This window comes from Ursus arctos, unplaced genomic scaffold, assembly GCF_023065955.2.
Source record: "Ursus arctos isolate Adak ecotype North America unplaced genomic scaffold, UrsArc2.0 scaffold_13, whole genome shotgun sequence".
NCBI lineage: Eukaryota > Metazoa > Chordata > Mammalia > Carnivora > Ursidae > Ursus > Ursus arctos.
This window is the reverse complement of record NW_026622797.1, coordinates 16,086,825-16,114,150: the sequence shown is the minus strand read 5'-3', so window position 1 is coordinate 16,114,150 and position 27,326 is coordinate 16,086,825. Positions and strand designations below refer to the sequence as shown.

General features: G+C 43.7%; 1 protein-coding gene across 1 annotated transcript in view; it reads right to left on the bottom strand.

Moving 5' to 3' along the window:
• Positions 1-27,326, bottom strand: part of LRP11 (LDL receptor related protein 11) — a 44,495-nt gene that overhangs the window by 6,955 nt on the left and 10,214 nt on the right. The window contains exons 3-5 of the mRNA XM_026505036.4: positions 15,305-15,446; positions 11,149-11,274; positions 10,026-10,226 (exon numbers count right to left, since the gene is read on the bottom strand). Of these exons, the coding sequence (XP_026360821.3) occupies positions 10,026-10,226; positions 11,149-11,274; positions 15,305-15,446 (469 nt within the window). The remainder of the gene's footprint in view (positions 1-10,025; positions 10,227-11,148; positions 11,275-15,304; positions 15,447-27,326) is intronic.

Genomic DNA, 27,326 nt, shown 5'->3' with positions numbered 1-27,326 from the left:
CTTGGCACCTGCCCAGGTTCTTTCGAGTAGTAAGTGGGTCATGGGGCTGGGGTTTCTTTCTTTCTTTATATTAATTTCTTGAGAGAGAGAGAGGGAGAGTGTGCAAGTGAGCGGGGTGGGGGCAGGGGAAGGTAAGTGCTGGGAGGAGCGGAGGGAGAGGAAGAGAGAGAACCTTAACCAGCTGAGCCGCCCGGCGCCCCAGGGCTGGGATTTTAAACTCAGGTGTGTCTAACCGCGCGTTGGCAGAACCCCGCCCTGGTGATGTAATGATGGGCTGTTAATTGCTCACTCTAGTCAGTTCTATTATACGGTTGAGAGCGATAGTGAGAAAGCAGATCTTAGGACTTTTCCGCCAGGTCTGATGAGCCGCAGTCGTACCACGGTATCATCTCCTATCTAGGAACTGACGGCATTTGTGTGCTTATTACAGTGACATACAGTGAGTCGTGACTCGTGGAGCTGCCCTCCTGCTGTGCTGTGACCTCAGGGGAGACTGCGGGATAATATAATTCTCAGTGACAGTATCTTAGAAATGATGAGGGGACATGAGGAATTTTACTGAGAAACAAAAATCAAATTTTGAAGCCTCTTTACTCATAGGTCATCAACAGGTATGTTCGTAACTCCTGCCATTGAAATCTGGCTACTTAAATGTAGTATTTATGAAATTCTTTGTAATTTGTGCTAGGGGGTATGCCTGGATTTGCTAAGGATCGCAAAAATCAAGAGGATAATGGCAAATTGTGAAGTTATTGCAGGAACCTACTGGAAGCCGTGACATCCACCGATCGTAGCCGTCCCGGGCTAACGCCGTTAGAGAGAAGGGGCTGCAAATACTTCTCCTTCTTCACGGCATCCTGGACGATCCTTTTCACTCAGCCCCACAAGCCATCTGTCTGCGTACTGCGCAGACCCTGTCCAGGATACCCTGTGAAATATCCCCGACTGTGGCCCCTCCTCTCTGTCCCCACGGCCACAGCCTCAGGTCTCTGTCACCTTTAACTCAAGCACTGCAATGGCCCACATTTGCTCACAGCCCAGGCTTCAGAGGGCTCCCTGCATTCGCCTGCACTTCTCCATGTTACTCTACGAGGACCCACCCAGGCCACCTGCACACAGCCAGCAATGTGTGGGCTGTCCTCCATAAACTCCCGGCCCAAAGAGAATGAGAAACGTGAGTACGGCGTAAGCAACTTCTTGTAAGCCAGAGAATCAGATTTAGCTTTCAAGTTGATGGCTATCATTGTCCCCTTGGCTGTGGTGTTGGAAGGCCCACTCCCATCCAGAACGGTGACGGGAGGGAAAGGAAGAGGAGCAGCCAGTGAGAGACTATACTCATGGACAAAGGGACAGCTGCCTGGAGCAGCGGGGACCTGTGTCCCAGTGGATGGGGACAGGGACTACTAAATTTAAGCCACTGAGGCTGGCAGAGCACTGAGGCCATTGAGAACCTGGGCTGTCTGTCCTCCACATGGCAAGCTGATTTCAACCCCTTTGGATTTTGTGCACCAAAATTCAAAATGAGTTTTGGGGCCGATATAGGGTTGTCAGTTTTTATTTTGCCAACTAAAGACATTGAAAGAAATGGCCATTTACGAAGGCCATTGCCTTCACTTCGTTATAAAGTGAGAAAATGTGTAAACCCTCAAAACATGGTTTATTTATTTTTTTAAAGATATTATCTATTTATTTGAGAGAGACAACAAGAGTGGAAGGAATAAAGGGGAAGGGAGAGAGAGAACCTCAAGCAGACTTCTCACTGAGTGTGGAGCCCGATGCGGGACTCAACCCCAGAACCCTGAGATCATGACCTGAGCTGAAGCCAAGAGTCGGACGCTTAACCGACTGAGCCACCCACGTGCCCCACATGAAGAGTTGAATACATAAAAAGGACAGCTCTTTAAATTGAATAAATTTAGCCTTATAAAAAACAGGCTGCTTTGTCCTTATTTTTCTCATTTTGCCATGAATGGACAAACGCTTTATTATGGGCGGGTACTGATCCTTCCTCTACTGGCTTTGGGACTAAATTCGGTTACCCCCCTTCTTGACTCCACCTGTCCGGACACCTCAGCACAGCTTTCGAGGTCCTCCATATTTGCCCTCGATTCCCGACAAACACCCTTCCCTTTGGGAAGCTGGGATCCCCTGCTTCAATAATTGTCATTCCCAAACCCATTTGCTCATGCAATTAGTTAGAACCCTTGTTTTCCGTGTATTCAAACTCTTTCTGCCCATTCCACAGAACACAGTGGAACGTCCATGCCTGTCACAGCCGGGGCTGCCTGTCCACAAGGCACAATGGGCACAGAGCCTGCAAAAATGTTTCAATTTGATTTCTCTTAAAATTACAAGAGCACAATGGATATGATAATAGTGAATCTAGCCTGTGTTATATTAATCTCTATACCAACACAGTCATAAAGCAAAATGTTTTTTTATGGGCCCAGGAAAGTCATAGTGCAGATCTACAAGTAGCCAACCCCAACTTCTCCAGCACCCACAGATCTCTTCGTTCGGAGCTTCTGATGTCCAAACAGAAAGAACTATACGAACAGGTCTTAAGGGCACGGTAGCTGTTTCCTGTCTCTGCAGCTAAGAGAAAAGGCCCTTGAACTCAGTGAGGCTTGCTGCCGAAGCCATCATCCCCCTGGGGCTGGTATTAGACGCTGAGTTCAATTCTGGCTTTATTACCTACTAGCTGCGTGACCTAGTCTAAGTTCTTCATCTCTCTGTGTCTCACTGTCTTCATCCATACAATGTGGCTACGATTTCTGCACATCACCAGGTTGCTATGAAGACCCAAGAAGTGCACAGCGACCAGCACTCAGGATCTGTCTCTCCAATAACAAATCTGCAAGTGGGAAGATCACGTGGCTGAGAACTCGTGTCCTACTTTTTAAAAATAATGAGCCAGGAATAAAAACACCAACATTTACCAGCCTCCAGTTCTTTTCAGAGGATTAACTAATCCATCTTTTACCCAATGGAAAAATATAAAATATCTACACTCACAATCCTCCCACCCCTGTCTCTTTCCAACAAAGAGGAGAGATTGTTCACCCTAATTCTGGGGAGGAACTCAGTATTGGGGCCACCACTGCACTGTTTTTATTTTTTATTTGATTAACTGTCTTACAGGCTTGGCGCTCTCGTCCGAGCATCCTGGTGAATGCCACTGCCCTCGAATGCTCGGGCAAAACTTCATCAGGCGTGAACAGCTACTGAGAGACCTAGGTTATGTTTACATACGATGTCTCACGCTATCCTCGAAGCAACACTGGGAGAAGATACTGTTATCCTCTCTATTCATTACCGGGCACCGAGTAACTGGTGGTGCTGGAATTAGAACGCGGGGCCGATCTCTGGATCAGGAGTGTTGCTACAGAGCCATACTGCTCTTGGAGCCACAGAGCCAAGAACTTAGAGTTGATACTGTATTTATTTACTCATATCTACAGTAATACATATCTACTATATTTATTTACTCAAATCAAAATACCCAGGCAAAATCACAAATTTAAGTATTTCCTTAGGCAGTCTGAGACAAAGGTCTATTAAGGGTGCAGCAGAGAAAGAAGTTACTCGCACTTAGAAAGGGGATCTTGCCTTGGAAATGGGTTCACGTGGAAAACTAAACAAATTCATTCGGCATCTTCAGTTGTCAACATTGAGGAGTATTTTCTTTTCTTTCTTTCTTTTTTTTTTTTTTAGATTATTTATTTATTTATTTGACAGAGACAGCCAATGAGAGAGGGAATACAAGCAGGGGGAGTGGGAGAGGAAGAAGCAGGCTCCTAGTGGAGGAGCCTGACGTGGGGCTCGATCCCAGAACGCTGGGATCACGCCCTGAGCCAAAGGCAGATGCTTAACCACTGCGCCACCCAGGCGCCCCCAGGAGTATTTTCTTAACTGCTCTCACTCCTTGGGGAGAGGAAGCCAGCGCTGCAGGAGGCGGGAGGGATCAGGCATTCAGGAGAGGGCAGTGCACATAGGAGACTTAAGAAGACACCATGGCCACAGACTTCAGAATTTCCAGGGGATTTGCCCTATCCGAGTCAGTATTTGAAATGTGAATTTCTGTTTTCTACATTTCAGGGAGGAATTCGCTGTCATTTCCCAGACTGTCTGATTCACTTTTTCTAGACGTGTATGGAGCAGCAGAGAGAAGTTTCACTTCCACATGCCCTATGGCAGGCTCTAACCAGAGTGGCAAGTCAGAAGAAACAAGGCAAAGTTGGCATTTGCTTTTGCAAATAACTCATTTCTAATGACCCTTTTAGAAAAGTTAATGTCTTAGGAAACTACTTTTCCTCTCTTCTGCATGACCTATTGTGTTATGCGTACGTGCACAGCAATGCATTCACAGGAGCTGGAAGGAGACTGTAAGTTTTTTTAATTTTATTTTCAGTCACCATAGAACAAGCAGGCATGTTCTGGAAGGAAGGTGGAAATACCAGCTGGAAAAGTGGCTATAATAAGGTCCTGCCTTCCGGAATGCTCTATGGCTTCCTGTGACCACCTGCCAACTAATAAAGACAATGTCTTTGTTACTCTTTGTCACTTTGTCACTATTTATCAGTAGTTCACCCTGCAAGACTGCAAAGTAGGTAAGCGGGAGCTCTCTTCAGGAAATGTTCTGGACTCTACTAGGATAAGATCCACCCATTTCAGAAAACAGTTGATTCCTGCTTTCATGTTGGAGCATAACAGGCTATTCAGCTACACTGCTTATCAGGCTTCCACAAATTCAAACTACCTTCCCAGCAATGTTGTTTTATAGTTTCAGGACGTTTCCTCAGTGAGAAAAGAGATAGTCCAGGATAACGAAAAGATGAAATACCCACGAAAAATACAGGGTACATGAAAAAAGCCTTTTGAACATCATTTATAAGGATATCCTGTCTGGATAAAACACCTCTGACAATAATGCAAAGGTCACAGTTGCTCACTGCAGCTACGGCCAGAGAGAAGCTAAAGGGCGAGGCTTCGGCACGTTTAGCGGGGGATGTGAGAGCGTGCAGGCAGAGCCCCTGCAACCGTACAGAAACTGCACATTCCCCCAAGTCTGTGCTCCAGTCTGGATCCTAGGGAATCTGGTTGACCTGCTGCGCTAGACATGAATTCTCAAGTTTCAAAAAACTGTGACTGTGGAAATACCACTTTTCTAGCACTCCGCAGTGCGGGAAGTCGGATTTCTTTCCTCTGGCAGGGTCAGATATTATCATACTATTATTATATTTTTTCACCTTGCTAATGTGACAGATGAAAAACTGCATTTCATCACTTTCTGTACTACATTATCAGTATTAATCCTAGTATCTCTTTAACATATCTTCAATGAGTTAAGTTTCTTTTCTCCTCACTACATGTCTGTGGGGGAAGAAAGTGGCAGAAAACTTAGCTTGTCCATATTTCTTGTACTTGCTGGTGATCCTTGTAAAGCCCGGCACAGCTTGCCAACAGTGATGGGTTTTTAAATCTAAATTTATGTTATGCCGGGTAGAGCATAACTTCACTCACATGAGATCGGAGGCTGGCGTGGTCTTCGGGATGGGGAGGGAGGAGGTAGTTGCTGTCTCAACAAACCACATGTTGTGAGGGCCCTTTCAAACATCTGCAAGGTTCTGTCCTTCTATTCCCACTTTCTCCACCCTGGACTTTCAAATATTATGTCTTCTTTCTTCACCCAGCCCCACCCACCTCCCCTCCAGTACCCATCAGTTTGTTCTCCGTATTTATGGATCTGGTTTTTTGTGTGTTTGCTTTGTTTCTTAAAAAAGTTTTTGTTTTTGATGGATAGGTAATAACACATGAATATACTCCTGAGAAAAATAAAAGTTTCATAAGCATAACATGTTCCTAATTTTGTTAAAAGTGAATAAATGTCCAAAAAACTACTAGAACTGGTAAATGAATTCAGTAAAGTTGCAGGATACCAAATTAATATACAGAAATCTGTTGCATTTCTATATATTAATAATGAAATAGCAGAAAAAGAGATTAAGAAAAAAATCCCATTTATAATTGTACCAAAAAGAATAAAATATCTAGGAATAAATTTAATCCAGGAGGTGAAACACTTGAACTCTGAAAACTATAAAACACTGATGAAAGAAACTGACAGAAACAAATAGAAAAATATACCATGCTCATGAATTGGAAGAACAATATTGTTAGAATATCTATACTGCCTACAGTAATCCACAGATTTAATGCAATCCCTATCAAAATACCAATAGCATTTTTCATAAAACTAGAACAAGTAATCCTAAAATGTATATGGAGCCACGAAAAATCCCAAATAGCCAAAGCAATCTTGAGAAAGAAGAACAGAGCTGGAGGTATCACAATCCCAGATTTCAAGATATACTACAAAGCTGTGGCAATCAAAACAGTATGGTACCTGCAAAAAACAGACACATAAATCAATGGAACAGGATAGAAAATCAAAAAATAAACCCATGAGGGGCGCCTGGGTGGCACAGCGGTTAAGCGTCTGCCTTCGGCTCAGGGCGTGATCCCGGCGTTATGGGATCGAGCCCCACATCAGACTCTTCCACTATGAGCCTGCTTCTTCCTCTCCCACTTCCCCTGCTTGTGTTCCCTCTCTCACTGGCTATCTCTCTCTCTGTCGAGTAAATAAATAAAATCTTTAAAAAATAAATAAATAAATAAACCCATGGGGTGCCTGGGTGGCTCAGTTGGTTAAGAGTCTGCCTTTGACCCAGGTTATGATCCCAGGGTCCTGGGATCAAGCCCCAAGTTGGGCTGCCTGCTCAGCGGGGAGCCTGCTTCTCCCTCTCCCTCTGCCACTCCCCCTGCTTGTGCTCTCTCTCTCTCTGTCAAATGAATAAATAAAATCTTTAATAAAAAAATAAATAAAAAATAAACCCATAACTATATGGTTAAAGGAAGCAAGAATATACAGTAGGGGAAAAGACAGTTTCTTCAATAAATGGGGCTGGGAAAACTAGACAACTACATGAAAAAGAATGAACCTAACCACTTTCTTACCTCATGCACAAAAATAAACTCAAAATGGATTAAGGATATAAACGTGAGACCTGAAACCATAAAACTCCTAGAAGAAAACACAGGCAGTAATTTCTTTAACAGCAGCTATAGAAACATTTTTCTAGATATGTCTCCTCAGGCAAGGGAAACAAAAACAAAATCAAAGTAAAAAGCTTTTTGCACAGCAAATGAAACCATCAATAAAATGACAAGGCAACCTACTGAATGGGAGAAGATATTTGCAAATGATATATCCAGTAATGGGTTAACACCCAAACTATATAAAGAACTTAATAAACCTAACACATACACACACAGGAAAAAACAAAAACCCACAAAAAATAAAAAAGCAAATAATCTGATTAAAAATGGACAGAAGACCTAAAGAGACATTTTTCCAAAGAAGATATATAAATAGCCAACAGACACATGAAAAGATGTTCAACACACTAGTCAGGGAAATGTAAATAAAAACCACAATGGGCTATCACCTCTCACCTGTCAGAATGGCTAAACACAAAATCCAAGTAATAACAAGTATTGACAAGGATGTAGGAAAAAAGGAATCTTCGTAGACGTTGGCGGGAATGTGAACTGGTAAAATCACTGTGGAAAACAGCATGGAGGTTCCTCAAAATATTAAAAATAGAATTACCATATGATCCAGTAATTCTATTACTGGGGTATTTACCCAAAGAAATCAAAACACTAATTCAAAAAGATACATATGCCCCTTTGCTTACAGCAGCATTATTTACAACAGCCAAGACATGGAGGCAACCCAAGGGCCCCTCCATAGATGGATGGAGAAAGAAAAGGTGGTAGATATACACAGTGGGGTATTACTCAGCCATAAAAAAAGAGTGAAATCTTGCCATTTGCAATGATGTGGATGGACCTAAAGGGTATTAGGCTATAGATGAAATACATCAGACAGAGAAGGACAAATACCACACGATTTCACTCTTTGAAATTAAGAAAAAACAAAGAAAAAAAGAAACAAAAACAAAAAACAGATTCTTAAATACAGGGAACAAACTGGTGGTTGCCAGGGGAAGGGGTCTAGGGGGACAGGTGAAACAGGTGAAGGGGATGAAGAGCACACTTATCACGAGGAGCACCGAGTAATGTATAGAATTGTTGAATCACTATACTGTGCACCTGAAACTAGAACACTGTATATTAATTATACTAAAAAAGAGTGAATAAATGTGTGTACGTATGTGTAAATTAAAGTGACCAGAAAGAAATGCAACAAAATATTAATGGTGAGTTTTGTTAGATGGTTCAAATTTTTTTCTTTATATTTTTCTGTACTTTTCAAGTTTTCTACAGTAAATATATATTACTTTAATAATTAGGAAAAACAATATATATATTATAAATAACTGGACATTTAATCTCTCCGCACCTGTGAAACTCCATTCCTTACATTTTTATAGCCAAAGTCAGAGGCTTATTATCAAAAAGGACAAAGCAGAGATTGCAAATACGTTTCAAACTGAGCACCAGCTCCCAACAAGCGGTGGTGCAGCCCGGAGCACTGTTTTCAAAGAAATTCTGAGGCTGAGTTTCACTGCCCAGGAGACAGCACTGGGATCGTGGCACCGTCTCTGGCCTGGATAAGGGCAGGAGCATCGGGCTATGGACCATTCCTGAAGCACGCTCAGGGCTACACGCGGGCTTAGAGGCCGTCTGGTTGAAATCCCTTACTAACTGGTGAGGAAACAGGTCCAGAGGATGAAGCAGCTTGCTCAAGATTCTAAAGGCAGAGCCAAGACTAGACCCAAATTAAGGAGACGTGGGCTTTGGTCTCCACTCTGCCCTCAGCTAATCCACTCACGCTCGCGTGAGCCTCTCTACCACTGAGACGCAGTGAGAGCCCATCCGTCCCGGCCTCTGAGAACTCCGTCCTGTCGCCAGCTCTTCATCCCTTCAGCCCTCCTGCCCAGAACACCTGGCCTCCCCTGACTCTGGCCTCAGGTGGCTGCCTTCTCCATTCATAACCTTCCATTCGGAGAAAACGGGCTGACACAGATCCCAAGGCTTGGAGGGACTGATTGATTTGCCCAGCAGGTGGCAGTAGGAACAAGGAAGGAACCCAGCCCCTAAATCTAAACCCTTCCGGGAATATTCTGCACACAGCTGCAGAGGCACTTAAAATCTAAATAGTAGATAAACAAAAGATTGGAAAGAAATATACCAAAATATTAAAAGTTGTTTTCAGTAGAGGGGAGGTGTTTTAAGTCATTTTCCTTTTTTATTATTTGCATCTTCTGCAATAAACAAAAATTTTTCATCGAAGTTATTGAAGTAGTGACAGATTATTTCCATCTAAGGCAGGCAGAGTTGGAGTACTGAAAAGACACGTACAAAAGTGGACAGAAAAGTGATATTCTATATTTCTGTCTATGTCATCAACAAATACAAATGTGCAAAAATAAATTTAAGATGATAGAATGCTAACGCTTCAGCAGTGTGAATAAATTTAAAATTCTTATTAGCCTGATTAGAAAAAACGAAAAACTTACAGATTTAGTTAAATTGGGGACCAAACACTGAACTACTGGCACATGTAACCATTTCCATATGACTTTCATATTTTCTTCACATTCGCTTGCTTAGTGGGAAGAGGATTTACACGAATACATAGGGGTTACGCTGCTTCATGTCAAAGCATGTCATGTCATGTCAAAATAACCTACAATTTAACACTTAGGGCATCTGTTTCCTCAATACAGGTGTTGAAATTTCCCAATTCTAACTTACTTACTAATAAATGTACTGGTATCTCTGGAGTATGTATGAATGTATTTAGTAAGTGTTTTTTATTATAAATAATCAGTGCAAATAGATGTTTGGTTTTTTTTTTCCTTTTTGGCCAAATTCTTCATTTTCAACTCTCTTCTTTCTTGTATTTCCTTAACACTCTTCAAATATAACCTGAATTTTGAAGGCAAGTGTCTCTGTAGAAAATGAGGCTGTGGAGCACCTGCTTAGGTCCTTACCTGGCCTCACGGGATCTGTTTGACTCTCTGGTCCCCAAAACATGGAATGATTCCTCTTCTCCGTGTTTGGTAACGCCGGTGGCTGGTTTTGGACAGTGACTTTCTGGGACTTTTCCAAGAAGGAGCTTCCTGCTTTGCTTGGTCCTGTGGTTCTAGGCTGGGCAGTTGCTGTGTGGGTCACTGTCTTCCGGTCAAGGCTCACTGGAACATGGAAGAGCTTCCATGAGTTGTTGGGTTTCTTTTCTGAACTGTAATTAAAACCACTAAATTTGGTGGGGCGGCTGGGTGGCTCAGTTGGTTAAGCAGCCGACTCTTGGTTTCAGCTCAGGTCATGATCTCAAGGTCATGGGATCGAGCCCCCTGTTGGGCTCTGAGCTCAGTAGGGGGTCTACTTACCTCCCTCTCTCTCCATTCCTCCCCCCTTCCTCTCTTACTCTCTCTTTCTCAAATAAATAAATAAATAAATATTTTTTAAAAACCTAAACTTGCAGTACATTTAAAGTCACGGATATTTGGGAATAATAACCATTTAAGGCATGTCAGAACCCCACAAAAAACTTCTCTCTCTTTAAATGGGTTACCTGTTTTCTCTTCTTCCAATAATTGAATTTCTAAATGTCACACATAAATTGACAAAAACAAAGCTTACACCTAAGGTTTTGAGATTCTACATCCTTCTTCGAACCAGCACCTTCATTACACTTTCTGAAGCTTTCATTCTTTCTCACGATGCCCTTTTGTGTATGTAGATGCCATTATAAGATGGGTTTACAGTCCTGACTTAGGCATACCCCAGTACATCTTAAATTTTTTTTAAAAATTTACCAAACAAAATCTTAACTCAACTTAGTTTTTTTAAAAACCATATTCTACACAGCTTTTTAAGAATCTTGTGGAAACCCGAAAGCAATTTTCAAAAAATGTAAGCAATATAGAAAGTTTGACATTTATAACTCAGATTAAGACTCCTAGAAAAGCCTCACTTAATTTAAGGCATAGCTTATTCACATGAAGTTATACCTGAAACTGGGTAGAAAAAGAGCAATAGTGAGTTTGCATTTTATTACGAGAATACAGACATCCCTTCTCCCCCTTGCCTGAAAAGGCCATGCAGCTGACTCACAATTTTGGCAGAAAGCCTCATCAGATCCATCAGGACACTGCTGAACTCCATCGCAAGCCAGTGTGATGTCAATGCAACAGCCATTGTCACAGAAGAAGTGGTAGCGTGAGCAAACCTTCAAGCATCCTGTTTACAAACAGTCTCAGGTCACAGGAGTGTGGGACAGTCAACACTTCACCATGTTCTGATTCACAGAGACTAAATGTATGATGAAATGCTTTGGGGTTTAGAGATGCAGATAATGGGGAAACACTCAGCAGTGCGAGCTGGAGCAACAGGTTTCGAGAAAGTGAAGGGTGTCTCCTTGACCTCCTGGCTTAATTCCGAGGCATCACCATGGGCTCTTGTCTCAGGGCCATTCTCCAGGCCAACACGGCGTAAGAGGTGGGAGCAGAGAAGCAGCAGCTCTGGCCTTCTCCTGCCAACCCTGGGTTTGCTCCCTCAGGGGTCTCCCTCTGCATTCCTTTGTTCATCCTGTCATCTCTGTGGGGTCCCTAACATCCTTACACCCCTGCATGGCACTGGGCTGGCTGGCCATGTTTTATTAGAGAGACCATTTTATACATGCTATGTCTTGCATTCTTGTTTCCTAAGTAATAATTTTTCCTGAGATTAACTAACTTTCTACTGTTGAACCCTATTTGTTGACTACCATACATCCTTGGTGTTATAAAGAATAAATAAAATCTTGAGCTACTAGCTGGTATGAGTTTATTTTCTTCAAATAATGAAATTGTCTCCCTTTTGGAGCCGTTAGGAGTTTTTAACCTATAGGGTAATTCATAGGAGCTACCTGTATTTTCTTGAAAGGCATTCCCCCACTCCAGATTAAGTCAACTTTATCAGACTTAGCTATGTAACAACTGGGGACTTTGACACTGTTAATGCAGAGTAAGGGTTATCAGGCTAGAAGGAGCTCTTATGGAACTCCACAATTTTCCAGGGACAGAAGGAACTAGACAATTTTCTCAGGACATGGGAGAGTAGTAGACGATGATGGTTGAGCATAGTATACAAGCCCGAGCGAGATCCCGGACACATATTCCACCGGAAAGCAGTTAAATCAGGGCCTGGGAAAGGAGTCCCTCTGGGTACGAGGCAGTTTGAAAATACCTTGATCCAGGAGGAAGAAGGGAAGAAATGGTGAAAGAAGCTCCTGAGGAAGAAGAGGAAGCTTCAGTTAAGACTGAGAATTTGGGCCTAGAAAGGGGAATTTGCTTCCGTTCCAGGAAAGGAGCTTAGAGGAAAAGTGAAGGGGAACTGGGTTCCCCTGAATACCAAGCAGGATATAGCTACTGCTCACATTTTTAAGTTCATGACATGAAAATCCCAAATATCTCAAGGTTTTACTTATTCATTGGTAGTTTTGGAGCTAGACTGGTATTTATAACTTATCCATTTATTTCTAGATTAGTGGTCTCTAACTTCTTTTGACCACGCAGCTCATCAATACATACGGTATTATATACTATACATATGGTGTAGTCAACACACATCTCCATCTACAAATAATATGCATGTACCACTATGTTATAGTAAACATGCTCTAAAATATACTAAAAATTTAAAGGAGATTAAAAATTACTAAAAATATAAGTTCAGGTGTCTTCTTTTCCATCCTAAAAATGTCTGTCTCTGCGGGATCCTCTTCGGAGACTATTAATCTAGATCATATTGGAAGTGTTTGTTGGCTTGGCATTTGAATAGATGATTTTCCCCCAAGCTTGAAAACATGCAGCCTCTACACCCAAAGTCAACCACGTTATTATCACATGAGCAGGGGCACATGTTTGTCTGTTTCCCCCAGAAGGTGCGCCCTTGGTTACCACTACAGCTGGGTTATTAACTGCAAGACCACTACATATATAACAGAGGGGAAAGAAATACCTCTCTATCCCCACTCTGGTTTTCAATGTCTCTACGTGGTGTTTTATTACTTTAATTCATAGTATGCTATTCCAATCTAGCCAGAGAGTGATTCCAGATACCAGTTAATAACACAGCCACTCTTTTTTATTTTCTATATAAAGTTAGATACATAAGACCTACATCCAAGTGGCCTTTCAGTATCAAAAGTGATTCACGTAACTTTCTGCCACTTCCACTACATTTTACTATCATCTCGGAGAAAGGCCAGAAATGTACAACTGGTAATTTACCTTTGGAGCCCTGGAAAACTGGCCAGGCAAATGCCAGGCTGGTGCAGCGTTAGTCACCGGCTTGGACCTGCACTTATATCCCTTTCTCCCTCCCAAGCACCTGGCTGTACAGAAGTGATCCCTTTCCAACTTCTGTAGGGATAGCGGAGTGTTCATGCCTTCTTCCCGTTGAGCTCTTTCCTCCAAGAATCAGCATTTAACTCGCTCCCTGCCCAAGTGAGCCCTGGGTCCCAGGAGGACGGCCGTCTGGGCTCAGCGGTCCTCCACAGGGAGTGAGTGGCTGGAGTCGATGCCGTGTTTCCAATGGTCCTGGTGTGTGCCCAGCACACCAAGGTACCCAAGAATGTGTTCTTTTTTTCAAAGTTTACTTATTTATTTTTTTAGTAATCTCTCTACTCCATGTGGGGCTCAAACCCACGACCTTGAGATCAAGAGTCACACACTCTTCCACCTGAGCCAGCCAGGCGCCCCTCAGAACTGTTCTGAACAGCCATCTGGCTCTCCTTTGCAGCTGCACTAAGTCAGGGGCCTGCCGGCAACTGGGCTCTTACTCGCCGCCACAGCTTCAGAGGGCGGAGGTGGGCGGGACCTTGGTGCCACGCCAGTCCCCGGGCAGTCGCCCTCCTTCCTCACAGGACGCTGGAACCTTGGCTGGATGGGGAGCCAGCCAGCCAGCCAGATTGGGAATGCTGCTTGTGCTCTCTATCCCTGCGGAAGGCAAATTACCAAGGCTGCCAAGTTCTCGGGATTCTAAAATCTTGCTTCGTTTCCAAAATGCATACTGACCTATGTCGTTTGGAAGACAAGATTGGCGACATACAGTCATTTCCCTATCTGTTTACCTTTATTCTTCCAACAGCTGGCTTAATTACCATCTAATTAACTGAGTAACCAGGGATGGCGAAGACATGCTGTGGGCTTACTAGAGCAGTGGCAAGCGACAGGGAAGGCTCACTGCGTGGGGAGGGGCTGGGCTGGGTCTATGGAGCACACCACGGTGCGCCCAGTGCCTAGCACGGCTTCTGCACACCCCGTGTCCCTGCAGACACAGAGTAGCCACGGACCGAAGGACAAGACCCTCAGATACACAGAAGTGCGTTGGGGGGGGGGTGTTTCCCTCCACAATACCTCTCTATCTTTAGTGCTCTCAAGTTCCATATACATACATACATACATATATATATATATATATATTTCTAAACTTGATGAGCTAATCTTAGAAATGTAGATGTTTGGGAAAGTAAGAAACATAGATAAATGAGAAGAGTGAGTTTATATTGTGCAACAGAATGTGAGGACCATCACATATACGTAAAGCTATATTATTAGTGTATCTGTGTAATGTGTCCATTAAAAATTTTAAATACTCCTTTTAAATTGGCACATGTACAATTTAAAAGGACTATTAAAATTTAAAATTTTAATTTATTTTAAATACATTTCTTAGCTGTGCTCTTGGAACATACATATCAAATAGACAGCCTGCCTTTAAATACGTTCCTCTCCTGGGAAAACTGCATGACTGTCTTTCATGAACGTGAGTCAGGGAAGATGAAGAATCTACAGGGTCCTGTGGCTCACACAGTCTATTCTCATCCTCTGGAACTTTCTCCTCCCCAACCCAGCAGCGCCACGAAGCCCAAAATGTAATGGGGAAAAAAAAATGTAATGGAGCCTATTTTTGTCATCATATTTTTAGAAGACTCTTATTCAACAACAACCAAAAATAGAATGGAAGAGGGGTGCCTGGGGGGCTCAGCTGGTTAAGTGACTGACTCTTGATCTCAGCTCAGGTCTTGATCTCAGTGTGTTGAGTTCAAGCCCTGTGTTGAGCTCCATGCTGGGCATGGAGTCTACTTAAAAAAAAAAAAAAAAAAAAGAATGGAAGAGCCCATGAAATGCAGTCAGAATATAAAATGACAATGTAATACCACCCTTCTGTAAAGAGCTGGTGTCTGTCGGCCACTGTGAATGCAACGGAAGGACTTTCCTCTCACCTCCCGTGGAGAAGGCCATGGGGAGCACTGTCACCGAGACGTTGTCGGAGCTTCTCTGCCCGGCAGTGTCCATCACAGTGAGCTGAAAGGTATATGTTCCCTCTTGTAAGTGGGACAGCTTGAGGGTTCCTGACTGAGGTACCTGATGCCCAAACAGGAAACAGCACAGTTAGTTAAGAGAGCCGAGGCTTGGAGTCCAGCAACATCCATTATCCTTGGAGTAGTCCCATGACTCGCCTCTCCACTCCTGGTCCGAGGATGTGAAATACTATACTATTTTGGCAGTTTGCCCCACCTGGAATTCGCAATCCTCAGTTTTATCTGGGCTGGCAATACACTTGTCCTTAGCAGCCGCTGTTCCAAACCCGTAACTCCTCCAAGCTCCACTCTCATTATCTGGTGTCTTCCCTCTCAGCAGATGACCTCATATGCTTTGGGAAGAAAATCAGGCCCATAATTATGGCCATGAGTATGGCTCCCGCACTCACCCCGTGCTGGGAATACACTTGCACCTGTGAGTGTCATCACCTCCTTTCCCCCAACTGTAAGATGAGCTGCCCCTTCTGCACTCAAGCCAATCCTCCGTCTAGGCCCTGACCCCTTCCCTCTCTGACCTCCAGAACACTGACCCATCAAGTAACTTCTCTTTCAAATGGCTCTGCTATCACTCTGCTCAAGTTTCTATTGACCTAAAAACAAACAACAGCAAATAAAAAACCCTACACTCCAAGATCATCTCTAGCCATACAATTGTATCTCCTTTCAATTTATCTTTTCAAAAACCTTGTTCATGCTGCACTTGCTGCTTCCATTCGCTCATTTTCCATTTATTCTTTATCCCACCCATCTGGTTTCTTTCCTCACCATTCCCCTCAAAATGTGGTAAGGCTCACTAACAGATCTAGCAAAGGTCACCAGGTTGTCAAGGTCAACAATACTTGCTAGTCTTGCCTCCTGCCAGCTCCCCCTCCACTGGCCCTCTTACTGTATTTCATAATGTTGGCCCCTCCTGGGTTCTGGAACTCCCGACTTCCCTGGCTTCTGTTTCTGTGCCTGAGTTCCCCCAGCTAGTCCTCGCCTTGCTGATCACCGTCATGGACTTTACTTCTGCTCACTTCCTACACCCAGGGTGCCATCTTGATCCTCTCCTCTCCTCACACCACTTTTCAAGGAGCCCCTTGCTCATGGCAAGAGCAGTAGCTTCGAAGGCCCACGTTGTGATTTGGGAAGTCATTCTTGGATGCTCAATCCAATTACTATATTTTGCAGCCCTCCCAAAGTTACTATAACGGCTTAATATCCTATTTTTCTAGGAAAAACCCTTTTTGCTTAAATGAACTAATCTGGATATTGGCTACAAATGAATTCTGACCATTTCACCATTTATTACAGGGATGCATTAACGGACTTGAAAGTATGGAGAGTTGCTGCCCTGTTAGGACTGTCAGCTGCTGGTTTGTATTCAAGAAATCCTAGAATTGAGATTCCTGAGCGTAACCCTGGCTTGAGGCTTTGTCAGGACTACATTCACACGCGAGCAGAATGCTTCACAATGACTCAGAGGCAATGTAAGGAGATAGAGCCGTTGCCACACTTCAGGTGCCAGGAATCAATCACCCAGAGCTCCTTTTAAGTATGGGCTTCTCAGCCCAGCCTCAGCGCCTGAGTCAGAGGGTCTGAGCGTGGGATGGGGGCATCTGCATGTAACAGGCACACCCAGATGAGACACCGATCACACCGGGAGAAACATGAGGGAAGTGATTAAGAGCGAAGTCTGGCAGCCAACAGAGCTCGTACAAGTCACTTAACCTACTTAAGCCTCAGTTTCTTCATTTGTGAAATGGAAGTAATAATGGCACCTACCTTATAAGGATCAAATGAGATAGCTATGTAAAAAGACCTTAATATAGGGCTTACATAGAATTATAAACATATATCGAAGGAGCTTGAAACATAGTAAATGCTTAAATACCTCCATTATCTCTCTTGGCTAGTTCTCATCTCAAGCTGAGCCACCCAGTTTTTATAGACAGGAAAATGAAATCTCAATCATGTGACTTTCACTCACTGAGACCTCTAGGTGTAAAGCTGTCTATAAGCGGTCCCACCACTCTCCTTGCAAAAGCTGTAAGCTGGACAGCTGGCAAAGAAGGCCACCAGTCGTTGTGGTTTATTTCAAAGAGATGTTACTAAGTTTCCACTGCCACATGGTTGTATGACCTTCAGGCCCAGTTACACTAAGAGAATTTCATACAGGGGTCACTTCTGTGAAAACGAAAACACTACCCGAGGGGCATTCAGAGAGAAAGCTGAAGATGACGAAGATGACTAAGAGTCTGGAGTGGGCCAGTGACCCTCAGAAACAAGAGGGTGCTGCGAATGTCTGAGAACATCAGAGATTCCGATGAGTAGGATTTAAAATGAGACGAGAACTGTAGTGTGGGACCACAGGGTCGTATTGAATTCCTGTTGTCTCTCACATCCCATATTCAATCCATCAGGAAATCCCATTGGCTCTAATTTAAAAACACATCCAGGGGCATCCGGATGGCTCAGTAGGTTGGGCGTTGGACTCTTGATTTCGGCTCAGGTCATGATCTCAGGGTCATGAGAGCGAGCCCCAAAACGGGCTCCGAGCTCAGTACAGAGTCTGCTTGGGGTTCTCTCCCTCTCCCTCTGCCCAACCCCCACTTACACACTCTAAATAAATTTAAAAAATCTTTTTAAAAAATCCAGAATTTAACCACTTTTCATCATGTCCACTGTCATTGTCACCACCCTGCTCTGAGGCCATTCCGGTCTAAGCCCACCCTGTCTCTTGCCTGAGGCACTGCAGTGGTCAAGAGACTTGCACTCCAGTGGGATTGGGCCCCGGCCTCCCTTTCTTCTGGAAACTTCCCCTCCCACCTTTGCCCACATGATTGTAAGGTAAGTATCAGTTATGACTTCTCCCTATGGCTGCAGGAGTGTGAGGCTGAACCAAGGGGAGCCAGTGACTGCAAGGGGCAGGAGATGGTAAGGCTGGTGCAGGTGGTGAACTCTCACTCTCTCCAGCTCTGGCTCAGAGCCAGGCAGGCCTTGCTAGGTGGCAGCCAGGTAATAGGCCACTACTTATTGCTTCTTGGGACACATGGGTACATGGTGGCAGACGATGACCGCACTGAGTCCTGCAGCCTTGAGTAAGGTGCTGCAAGGGAGAGAAGCTGTCCCAGCTGGTCTGCCTGAATGCAGACAAGACCTAAGACTGCAGAAAGCCAACGACTAAGGGCTTTGCTGCCTAGGTACATGAGAGGAGAGGGTAGACTGTAGGATTGAACAGAATGGGATTTGTAAGGTCAGGGAGACCTGAGTGGGGCCACAGGAGTGAGATGGGGCTGAAGTTAACGGAGATTTTAAGAGACCAGGGAAGCCCTGAGGCAAGGGATCTAGATGGGCCATCTACGTGGACACTGTCATCACCCAGGCCTGTGCCTGAGCTCTCTGGGTGTCAACATTTAACGTGCTAGTATCAAACTGAACCTCTGAGACCTGGGGTTTGTATGGGAAGCTTCTCTTTAATGCTGGGGCTGGAAGGACAGAGCGTCCCCTGAGAGGCCAATTATCCACCTGGGCTTTGGATGCCTCTCTTTGCCTTTCTAGGCACCTCCTTTCTGATGCCAGAAACACTGATCCAGATCCAGACCATGTTGATAACCTTCAAAGTCCTGGGTGGGCTTAAATTTAGATCTATTCAGACTAATATCCCTTCCTTGACCCTTTTTCTTCATTTAGCTAACAAAGAATGTCTTTCCTCGAAATCAGATATTTAGAATATTTAAGATGGATATTTTCCCTTCAAGCCCCCAGGTAATCCTTCCAGACATCTTCTTATATTTATATGACACTGAAAAGGATTTAAAACATTTTACAAACATTTCCTAAGTGTTAGGGTAAAAAATTAATATATAGGAGAAAGAGAATAAGACAAAACTCATTGTTCCCACCAAGAGCAGGACAATATTCCCTGAGAACATGTGTCAATTTTCTTGACACCTGGCGATAATGCAGAGTTTCTACAGACCAAAGATTAGTATTGCTTCTCTCGTTTCTTCTCCTACTACCCTTCTCTCCTCCCTAAACTAGGAAACATCAATATTGATGTCTTGGTTTGGCAAGATGTGGGTAAAGTGCACACAAGATCTCTTTGTATTATTTTTCTTTTCTTCATTTATTTTAGAGAGAGAAAGAGAGCACCAGCTAGGGGAGGGGCAGAAGGGAGAATCTTAAGTAGACTCCTTGATAAGCGATGAGCCCGGAGCCCGCCGAAGGGCTTGATCTCACAACCCTGAGATAATGATCTGAGCCAAAACCGAGAGTAGAATGCTCAACCGACTGAGCCGCCAAGGTGCCCCTCTTTTTTTCTTTTTTTTAAGTAATCCCTATGCAACTTCCAACCCCAAGATCAAGAGTTCAGGCTCTACCAACTGAGCCAGCCAGGCACTCCTCTCTGTATTATTTTTTTGGAAAAGTAAAAATATGTTACTATATAGGCGACTGGGCAAATGGACAATTGTCCTCTGGGCAAAACCAAACCTGATTCTCATTTTTAAATGGATTTTGATTTTACGGCCCTAGGTCACCGTACTCAGAGGATGCACATTGAATTTGAAAGCTATCAGGCGTGTCCAAAATTTTTGCACCATAGAATGTGGATCTTTTCAATCTGCAAAGTTCAAGTCAATGTAAATTTATACGACCTGTTGGTCAGAGTATTAAGATTACAGAGACATGGACCTCAGGGCCCTCATCTGCGAAGCCTTCTCTGACTTCCCTCAACTAGATTACGACCTCTCCTTCTCTGAACTCTAGTCGCACTTTATCTACATTCTTTCACAGCCTTGCCACTTTCTGTTTGCTACTACTGTTATTTAGATGCACGTCTAATCTCAACTGGTGTCAAGCTACTTGAGGGCAACAGCCCCCACAAATTTTTCAGAGCCTTCCTCCCTTGCTCCTTGAAGAGGCCCTCATAGTTTTTTGTTTATATACAAATGAGTAAATCTATTCTGTTTGTAGTTCAGCTAAACTATCCGCCAAAAGAGACCAATATTTACATCCCAAGATATTTAGAATTCACCATAAGAGTTACAGCTCCTGGAGTGCTCGAGTTAAACTCTGCAGTAGCTAAGCGCTTTATTTGCATTTTCCCACTTTGACCCCTTACTGAAACTCAGGTGGTATTGAGGAGGGAACAGAAGGCAAGCTGAGGACACAGCAGAAGCTGACACCCTGCAAACCCCCGCCCCCATGTGATGTATGCGACATTCCTCAGGCACTCCCGGCTGCCCTAAAGAAAAAAGAAATAGTTAACCTATAGAGACCACAATCCTGCAAGACGTGAGTCTCCCTCAGTTTACAAACGTCTTAGCGATCTACCAGAACGAAGCATTTCTATCAATAACCTAGCTTCCGGAAGGGAATGTAAATACAATGAAATGCCTTTACAACCTGCAGGCCATAGACAGATACTTCCAGGAATCCCCGAAGTTCCCAACTGTCTACGTGTTAATGCCTTACCAGGGGGAAAAACAACCTTAACCTGACCATGGCAAGGCCTCCGGTATCCTGTGAGTCTTTAACATATGAAAGTTTTTCTCAACCTCCCTTTTTCCTCACCTCCCCCAACCCCGTGGTATATAATGGGCCACCCCTCACAACCCCAGGCAGCCGCTCTTTCTGCCCACGGGTCCTGTCCCCGTGCTTAAATAAACCACCATTCTGCAGCAAAGACGTCTCAGAATTCTTTCTTGGTCGTTGGCTGCGGACTCCACCCCACTGAACCTCACCGATATCCCACAACCTCCTCAGTATTATCCTCTTTACAGAGGAGGAAGCGAAGGCTTACAGAATGAAGTAATTTTCCCATGTTCACCCTGCTAGGGACTTGGCAAAACTGGGTTTGAGTTCAGGTTATTTGATTCCAAATTCCATATGCAAGGCGGTCCCGGAATCCTACCTCTCGGTCAGCAGAGGAAGGCCTTCCAAGGTCCTTACTCCAAGAACCATTTCTTAGAAAGAACCCAGGCACAGTTTACATACAGACTGGCTGATGAGGTTGTGGGATATCGGTGAGGTTCAGCGGGGTGGAGTCTGGAGCCAACGACCAAGAAAGAATTCTTGAGACGTCTTTGGTGCAAACTTGGTGGCTTACTAAAGCCCGGGGACAGTACCCATGGGCAAAAAGAGCTGCTGCCCCGGGTTGTGAGGGGTGGCTGATTATATACCATGGTGTTGGGGGAGGTAAGGAAAAAGGGAGGTTGAGAAAGTACTTTCATATGTTAAAGAAGACTCACAGGATAATAGATATCTGGTCATTGTCAAGCCAAGGCTGTCCCTCCCTCTAATAAGGCATTAACTAGAAGACAGTTGGGAGTCTCCTGGAGGAATGTTACATTCCTCCTATCACAAGTCCTTGTCAATGGGCTTCAGGTTTAAAAAGAAATTTTATTTTGGGGTGCCTGGGTAGCAGTCGTTAAGCGGCTGCCTTCAGAGTCCTGGGATCGAGCCCCACATCAGGCTCCTCCGCTGGGAGCCTGCTTCTTCCTCTCCCACTCCCCCTGCTTGTGTTCCCTCTCTAGCTGTCTGTCTCTCTCTGTTAAATAAATAAATAAATAAAATCTTTAAAAAAATAAAATAAAATAAATTTTATTTTATTTACATTTCCTTCTGCCTCAGCCTCCCTCAATTTTATGGAGGGGATGGTAATGTTAGGGCTTCGGGAAACTGAATTATGGGTCTCTGGAAGTTAGGCTATTGATAAGTAAGCTGCTTCCTTGTAAATCACTAGGACATGGGTAAACTGAGGGAGACTCAGGTCTTGCAGGACTGTGATCTCTGTTAACTATTTGTTTTTCCTTTCCTTAGCTTTAGGGCAGCCAGGAGTGCCTGGGGAACGTCACGTACCTCCCATGGCGGGTTTTGCAGGGTGTCAGTTTCTGCTCTGTCCTCAGCTTGCCTTCTGTTCCCTCATCACCGGCCAGCTGTAATGGTCTAAAAAAAAGCAGATACAATCTCTCAGGCTGAAGCCCCATTTGACCGGAAGCGGATTGCAGACTCCTGCGACTCTGGAAGCCCTACCGTGCTGTCAATTTATTGTCTGAGAAGTTGCGTGTTTGTTTCTGAACAGGAGAAGAACTTCAAAGCTTCTGCCCTTACTGGAATAGATCTTTCCTAACTCAATTCACCCAGATTTATTTCTCATGAATTATGTACCTATGTACCCCCCGCCCCGGGAGATTATTTTTCAACATTTCCCCATAAGTAATTTTCTTAAAGAAAAAAAAATGCAATTAAATATTCAAGGCCTTGAGTATTGTGTAAAAAGAATGTATACTTAAGTGAGGGTAGGCTATATTTAAGCGCATGGTTAATGTTGAAATGCAACAGCTATAAATTATTACCCTATCCTGCATGCTCTAACGTGTCTTCCTGCTTAATTGGAGCCATAAATTCTAGGATTTGCTGGGGGTTTTCTCCTGTCTACACCCTTCATTTGTGAAGAAATCCTCAGAACCACAATGGACTATTCATTCACATGCACCAACAAATCCCCAGATGTTACTTAGGAAATTTGTAGCCCTGGGAATCTTCTTTGTCCTGAAAATGCCCTGTGGGCTGCCATTACTTTCTGTCCTTTATTCAAAGCTTGGAGTGAATGGAAGGACTGAGAGCAGGGATGCTGATAACATTTTGACATTTTGAGTTCTGGTCCTATTGGATGTGGTATATTTTAATTCTCTTCTCCTTCAGCTTTTGCTCTCATTCCCAGGAAATACCAGACCCTCTGGCTTTCTCAGTGTCAAAATTGCTCCTTCTTAAAGTTCTTTTTTGGCCTCAGACCAGAGTCTGAAGGGTTGCCTCTTCCGCCATCTGAGGAGTGAGGTTTTGTTTCCTGTTAAAGTCCTTTGTGAGCACCGGTGAGCACATGGAGTGAGTCTTTGCGATGTGGGCTTCCTTGGGAGAAATCTCTAAAAGACCATTACCCAGGCAGCAACACAGTCTTGCCTGGGGGTAAAGACAAGACTATCAGGAATGGTGTGAATACCATCAAAGGAAAAACGATCTTGTAATAAATTGAATAATATCATCACGTTTGACTGTTTATTGAGTGTGGCTCACAGTTCCAGGGGCCTTACTGCACCACCTCGTTTAACCCCAATAATAATGCCTCGAGAGGAGGGCTCCTCTTATTTTCATCTTACAAATGGCTTAAACCATCTGTCTCACAGACAGAAGTGGTAGAGCTAGGGTTCAAAAACCATAGCAAAGTAGGCGCTCTGTTAGAATCCCCATCTGTTAGTTCTCTTTCATTTATGACAAACTGACTCACTTGAAGGAGGAAGGAAATAGTGTTAAGTGTGATATGAAACTTTCTCAGGTACCCAATTACCACTTTTCTCCTCTTCCTTTTTTTTTTTTTTTTTAAAGATTTTATTTATTTGACAGAGAGAGAGACAGCCAGCGAGAGAGGGAACACAAGCAGGGGGAGTGGGAGAGGAAGAAGCAGGCTCATAGCTGAAGAGCCTGATGTGGGGCTCGATCCCATAACGCCGGGATCACGCCCTGAGCCGAAGGCAGGCGCTTAACCGCTGTGCCACCCAGGCGCCCCTCCTCTTCCTTTTTTTTAAATTTAGAAACAGCCTTCTCTACATCACTCCCCCCACCAAAGGCTTAGAATGTCTGGGATAACTTTTATTGAAGTGATTTACATTTTGTTTTTATGAAGACAAGAAGCTGTTCAATAGCCGAGAAATAATAATCGGTTATGTGTGCTTAGGATCTCCTTTGATGAGGTGCAAGGAAATTGTCAGACAATACTCAAGGGCTCTTTGTAATATGTGTATGAGTCCGTGGTGGTGAGCAATGTTGTTCTGTCTACCGTGCTAGGAAGGATGATACAGATTTGGGGGCCAGAAGAACGATTTGGAAAGATTAGCTGAGCAATTACTTAAAAAAAAAATCAATTAATTAGTAGTATTATTAGAATCCCAGTAAGTATAAGCACAGTTCTAAGCTTTGGGAGAGAAAGGGAAAAAAGAGCAAGAAAGGAATAAACGAGGACGGAGGGAGGAAGGAGAGAAGGGAGATGGGGCCCCTCTGGCAGTGAAATCTCTCTTCAGCTCATCGTTCCTTCCCTCACTGAAAATACTTCTACAGGAATCTTTCATTATTGTTATAAATTCTTTGTGATATTATAGATTTTATGTATTTCTTTAGCCTGTTGTCAATGAGGTTGTGTAGAAAACAGAAGACAACAGATACAGTGAGTGTTTAATCCTTAAAGACCATGGTAGGTTCTCTGGAACCTTGCGTCTTGGTTAAACAACCACAGGCTGCCTTGAAAACCCCGCTCATTAAATTTTTCTAAAGTCTTTCAATAGGTTTTTAAATCATCTCCTTACCATGCAATGATTCGTTCCTTTTGTGAGCATTTTCAGTATTGACCCAAAGTCCATCCCAGGAAATCTGAGGAGGAGTAAGTGACAAAATGGCTCCTGTACAAGGAGACAGTGCAAATCTGAAATTCAACAATTATTTTGTGCTCTCTTGCCCTATATCAAAAAAGTCAATTATTGTTTCCATTTATGTTCCTTTTCCAGAAACCTCTTCTCTAAGGCTGAATTATGAAATGCCACTTTTAAAAAGATGTATGGGGGGGGCAGAGGGAGAGAATCACGAGCAGACTCCCTGCTGAGTGTAGAGACCCACGTGGGGCTCAATCTCACGACCCTGAGATCGTGACCTGAGATGAAATCAAGAGTCAGAGGCTTGGGGGCGCCTGGATGGCTCGGTTGATTAAGCATCTGCCTTTGGCTCAGGTCATGATCCTGGGGTCCTGGGATCCAGCCCTGCATCAGGTTCCTTGCTTAGTGGGGAGCCTGCTTCTCCCTCTCCCTCTGCTGCTCCCCCTGCTTGTGCTCTCTCCTTCTCTCTAATAAAAAATTAAATCTGAAAAAAAAAAAAAAAAAAAAGAGGTTTAACTGACTAAGCCACCTAGGCACCCCTATAAAATACCATTTTTATCTGCTGGGGGTGGTTTAAAAGATGAGACTAATGGGGAGACCTCACATAGACCATCCATTGCAACTTTTATCAAGGACCCATGTTCCTGTCTGCTCCAGTTTTTCTCTGTGCAGGAGCAGGGGGAGGGGCAGAGCGGGAGGGAGAGGGAGAGAGAATCTTGAGCAGACATCATCGTGTTCTCAGTGGAAAGTCTGACCAGTGAGTGCTCCTGAAGGGTGGGGATGGTCAAGGGGCATAAGAACAAGTGTATCCCACGTTGGGTTTAACTTAATTGCTTTGCCATGCTAGCCTGTAAGTACTCTTCCTCCATTCCCAACAACCTTCCAAATGAGCCCTATTTTACAGCTGGAAGGAGGACAGCATTAATATTCCAGTCAACTGGATCCCATTCTTAGGGGGGGAAAAAAACACCAAAAAAAAATCCCACACCTGACTTGAGAGTCCCAATTTTCCCGTCAGAAATTTAGGGGGGTAGGGACACCTGGCTGGCTCAGCTGGAAGAACACCAACCCTTGATCTCAAGGTGGTGAGTGGAGCCCCACGTTGGGTGTAGAGATTAGTAAATAACACAAATAAACTAAAAAAAAAAAAGAAGAAGAAGAAGAAGAAAGAAAAAAAGAGGAAATTTTGGGGTGTAAAATCAGGCTGTCTAAGTGAAAAGGATCAGTGAGAAAGCCCCTGAAGGATGTTAATTACTGTTAAAGGGAAATGCTCAAAATGTTAAAACTATGACTCTCAGACAAATCTAATATGAATATGAGTCAAAGATTTTATTTAATTCATTAATTAAAGAGAAAACCAAGACATTCCATAGATTCAAAGGAGAATCTGAGGGGCGCCGGGGTGGCTCAGCGGGTTAAGCATGGGACTCTTGATTTCAGCTCAGGTCATACTCTCAGGGTCCTGAGATGGAGCCCTGCGTTGGGCTGTGCACTCAGGGCAGAATCCGCTTGTCTCACTCCCTCTGTTCCTCCCCCTGCTTGCTCTCTCTCTCTCATAAAAATAAAATCTTTAAACAAACAAACAAAAAACAAAGGCGAATCTGAAGAACAGACAGATATAAGCAGCCGGGAACGCTTAAATGCAGTTGCTAGGAGATGCAAAGCTGAAACAAGTTTCCTCTTAATACCTATTAGGCACCAACACGCATAGATTAATAGATTAATACCTATTAATAGATTAACAGCTAGGTGTCAAAATGTCACGTTGGAAATCTACTTTTCCGTAGGGCGGAAATCAATTGCAGCTCTATGTGAACAATTTATTTGCATTTCTATGGACAAGAATCATTTGCATTACAATCTGTTTCTTACAGTCTATAAACGCTAATCTTGAAGGACCTGCTCCACAACCCCCAGCATTTCATGGAAAGGTACTCAGTAATCTCTTGCCACTTCCAAGTCTTGGACGATGTTCTATCATAATTTTAATCTACAAGAAGGGGATGTGCCTGCTTGTGAGGTTGTTCTGAGGAGATGACAGATAGGTCTAAACCGCCGGGCATTGCATGGGTGGTTCCATCAATGGCAGCCTCATTACGATGAAGTCGTGGCAGGATGAGAGTTAACTTTTGGGGGCATTCCTGAATGTACACCATTATAAGAGTCACAGCTTGGTAGCAAATGGCTCTCTTTTGCAGACTTTGTCACTCAGATTATTTTAGTTGTATAACTTTAGATCTATCTGCCAGCACATTATACACTGGCTGAGGGATTGGTTCCCTCTTGATGCCAGAGCAGTCAGACCTAAAAGCCCATGAGATGCCTAATTTTGTTAGTCCTTTATAAATATCTTCAATAAATTAAATACTGAATCACCAGCATTATTTTTATTCAGTACTCATATATGCAATTCATTGCTTACAGAATAAAGCTTTTAGTGGCAAATACACAAAGCTAGATGATAATGGAGGCAGATTTATAGCTGCTTGAACAAATCTGGCCCAGAAGTGCCAATTACC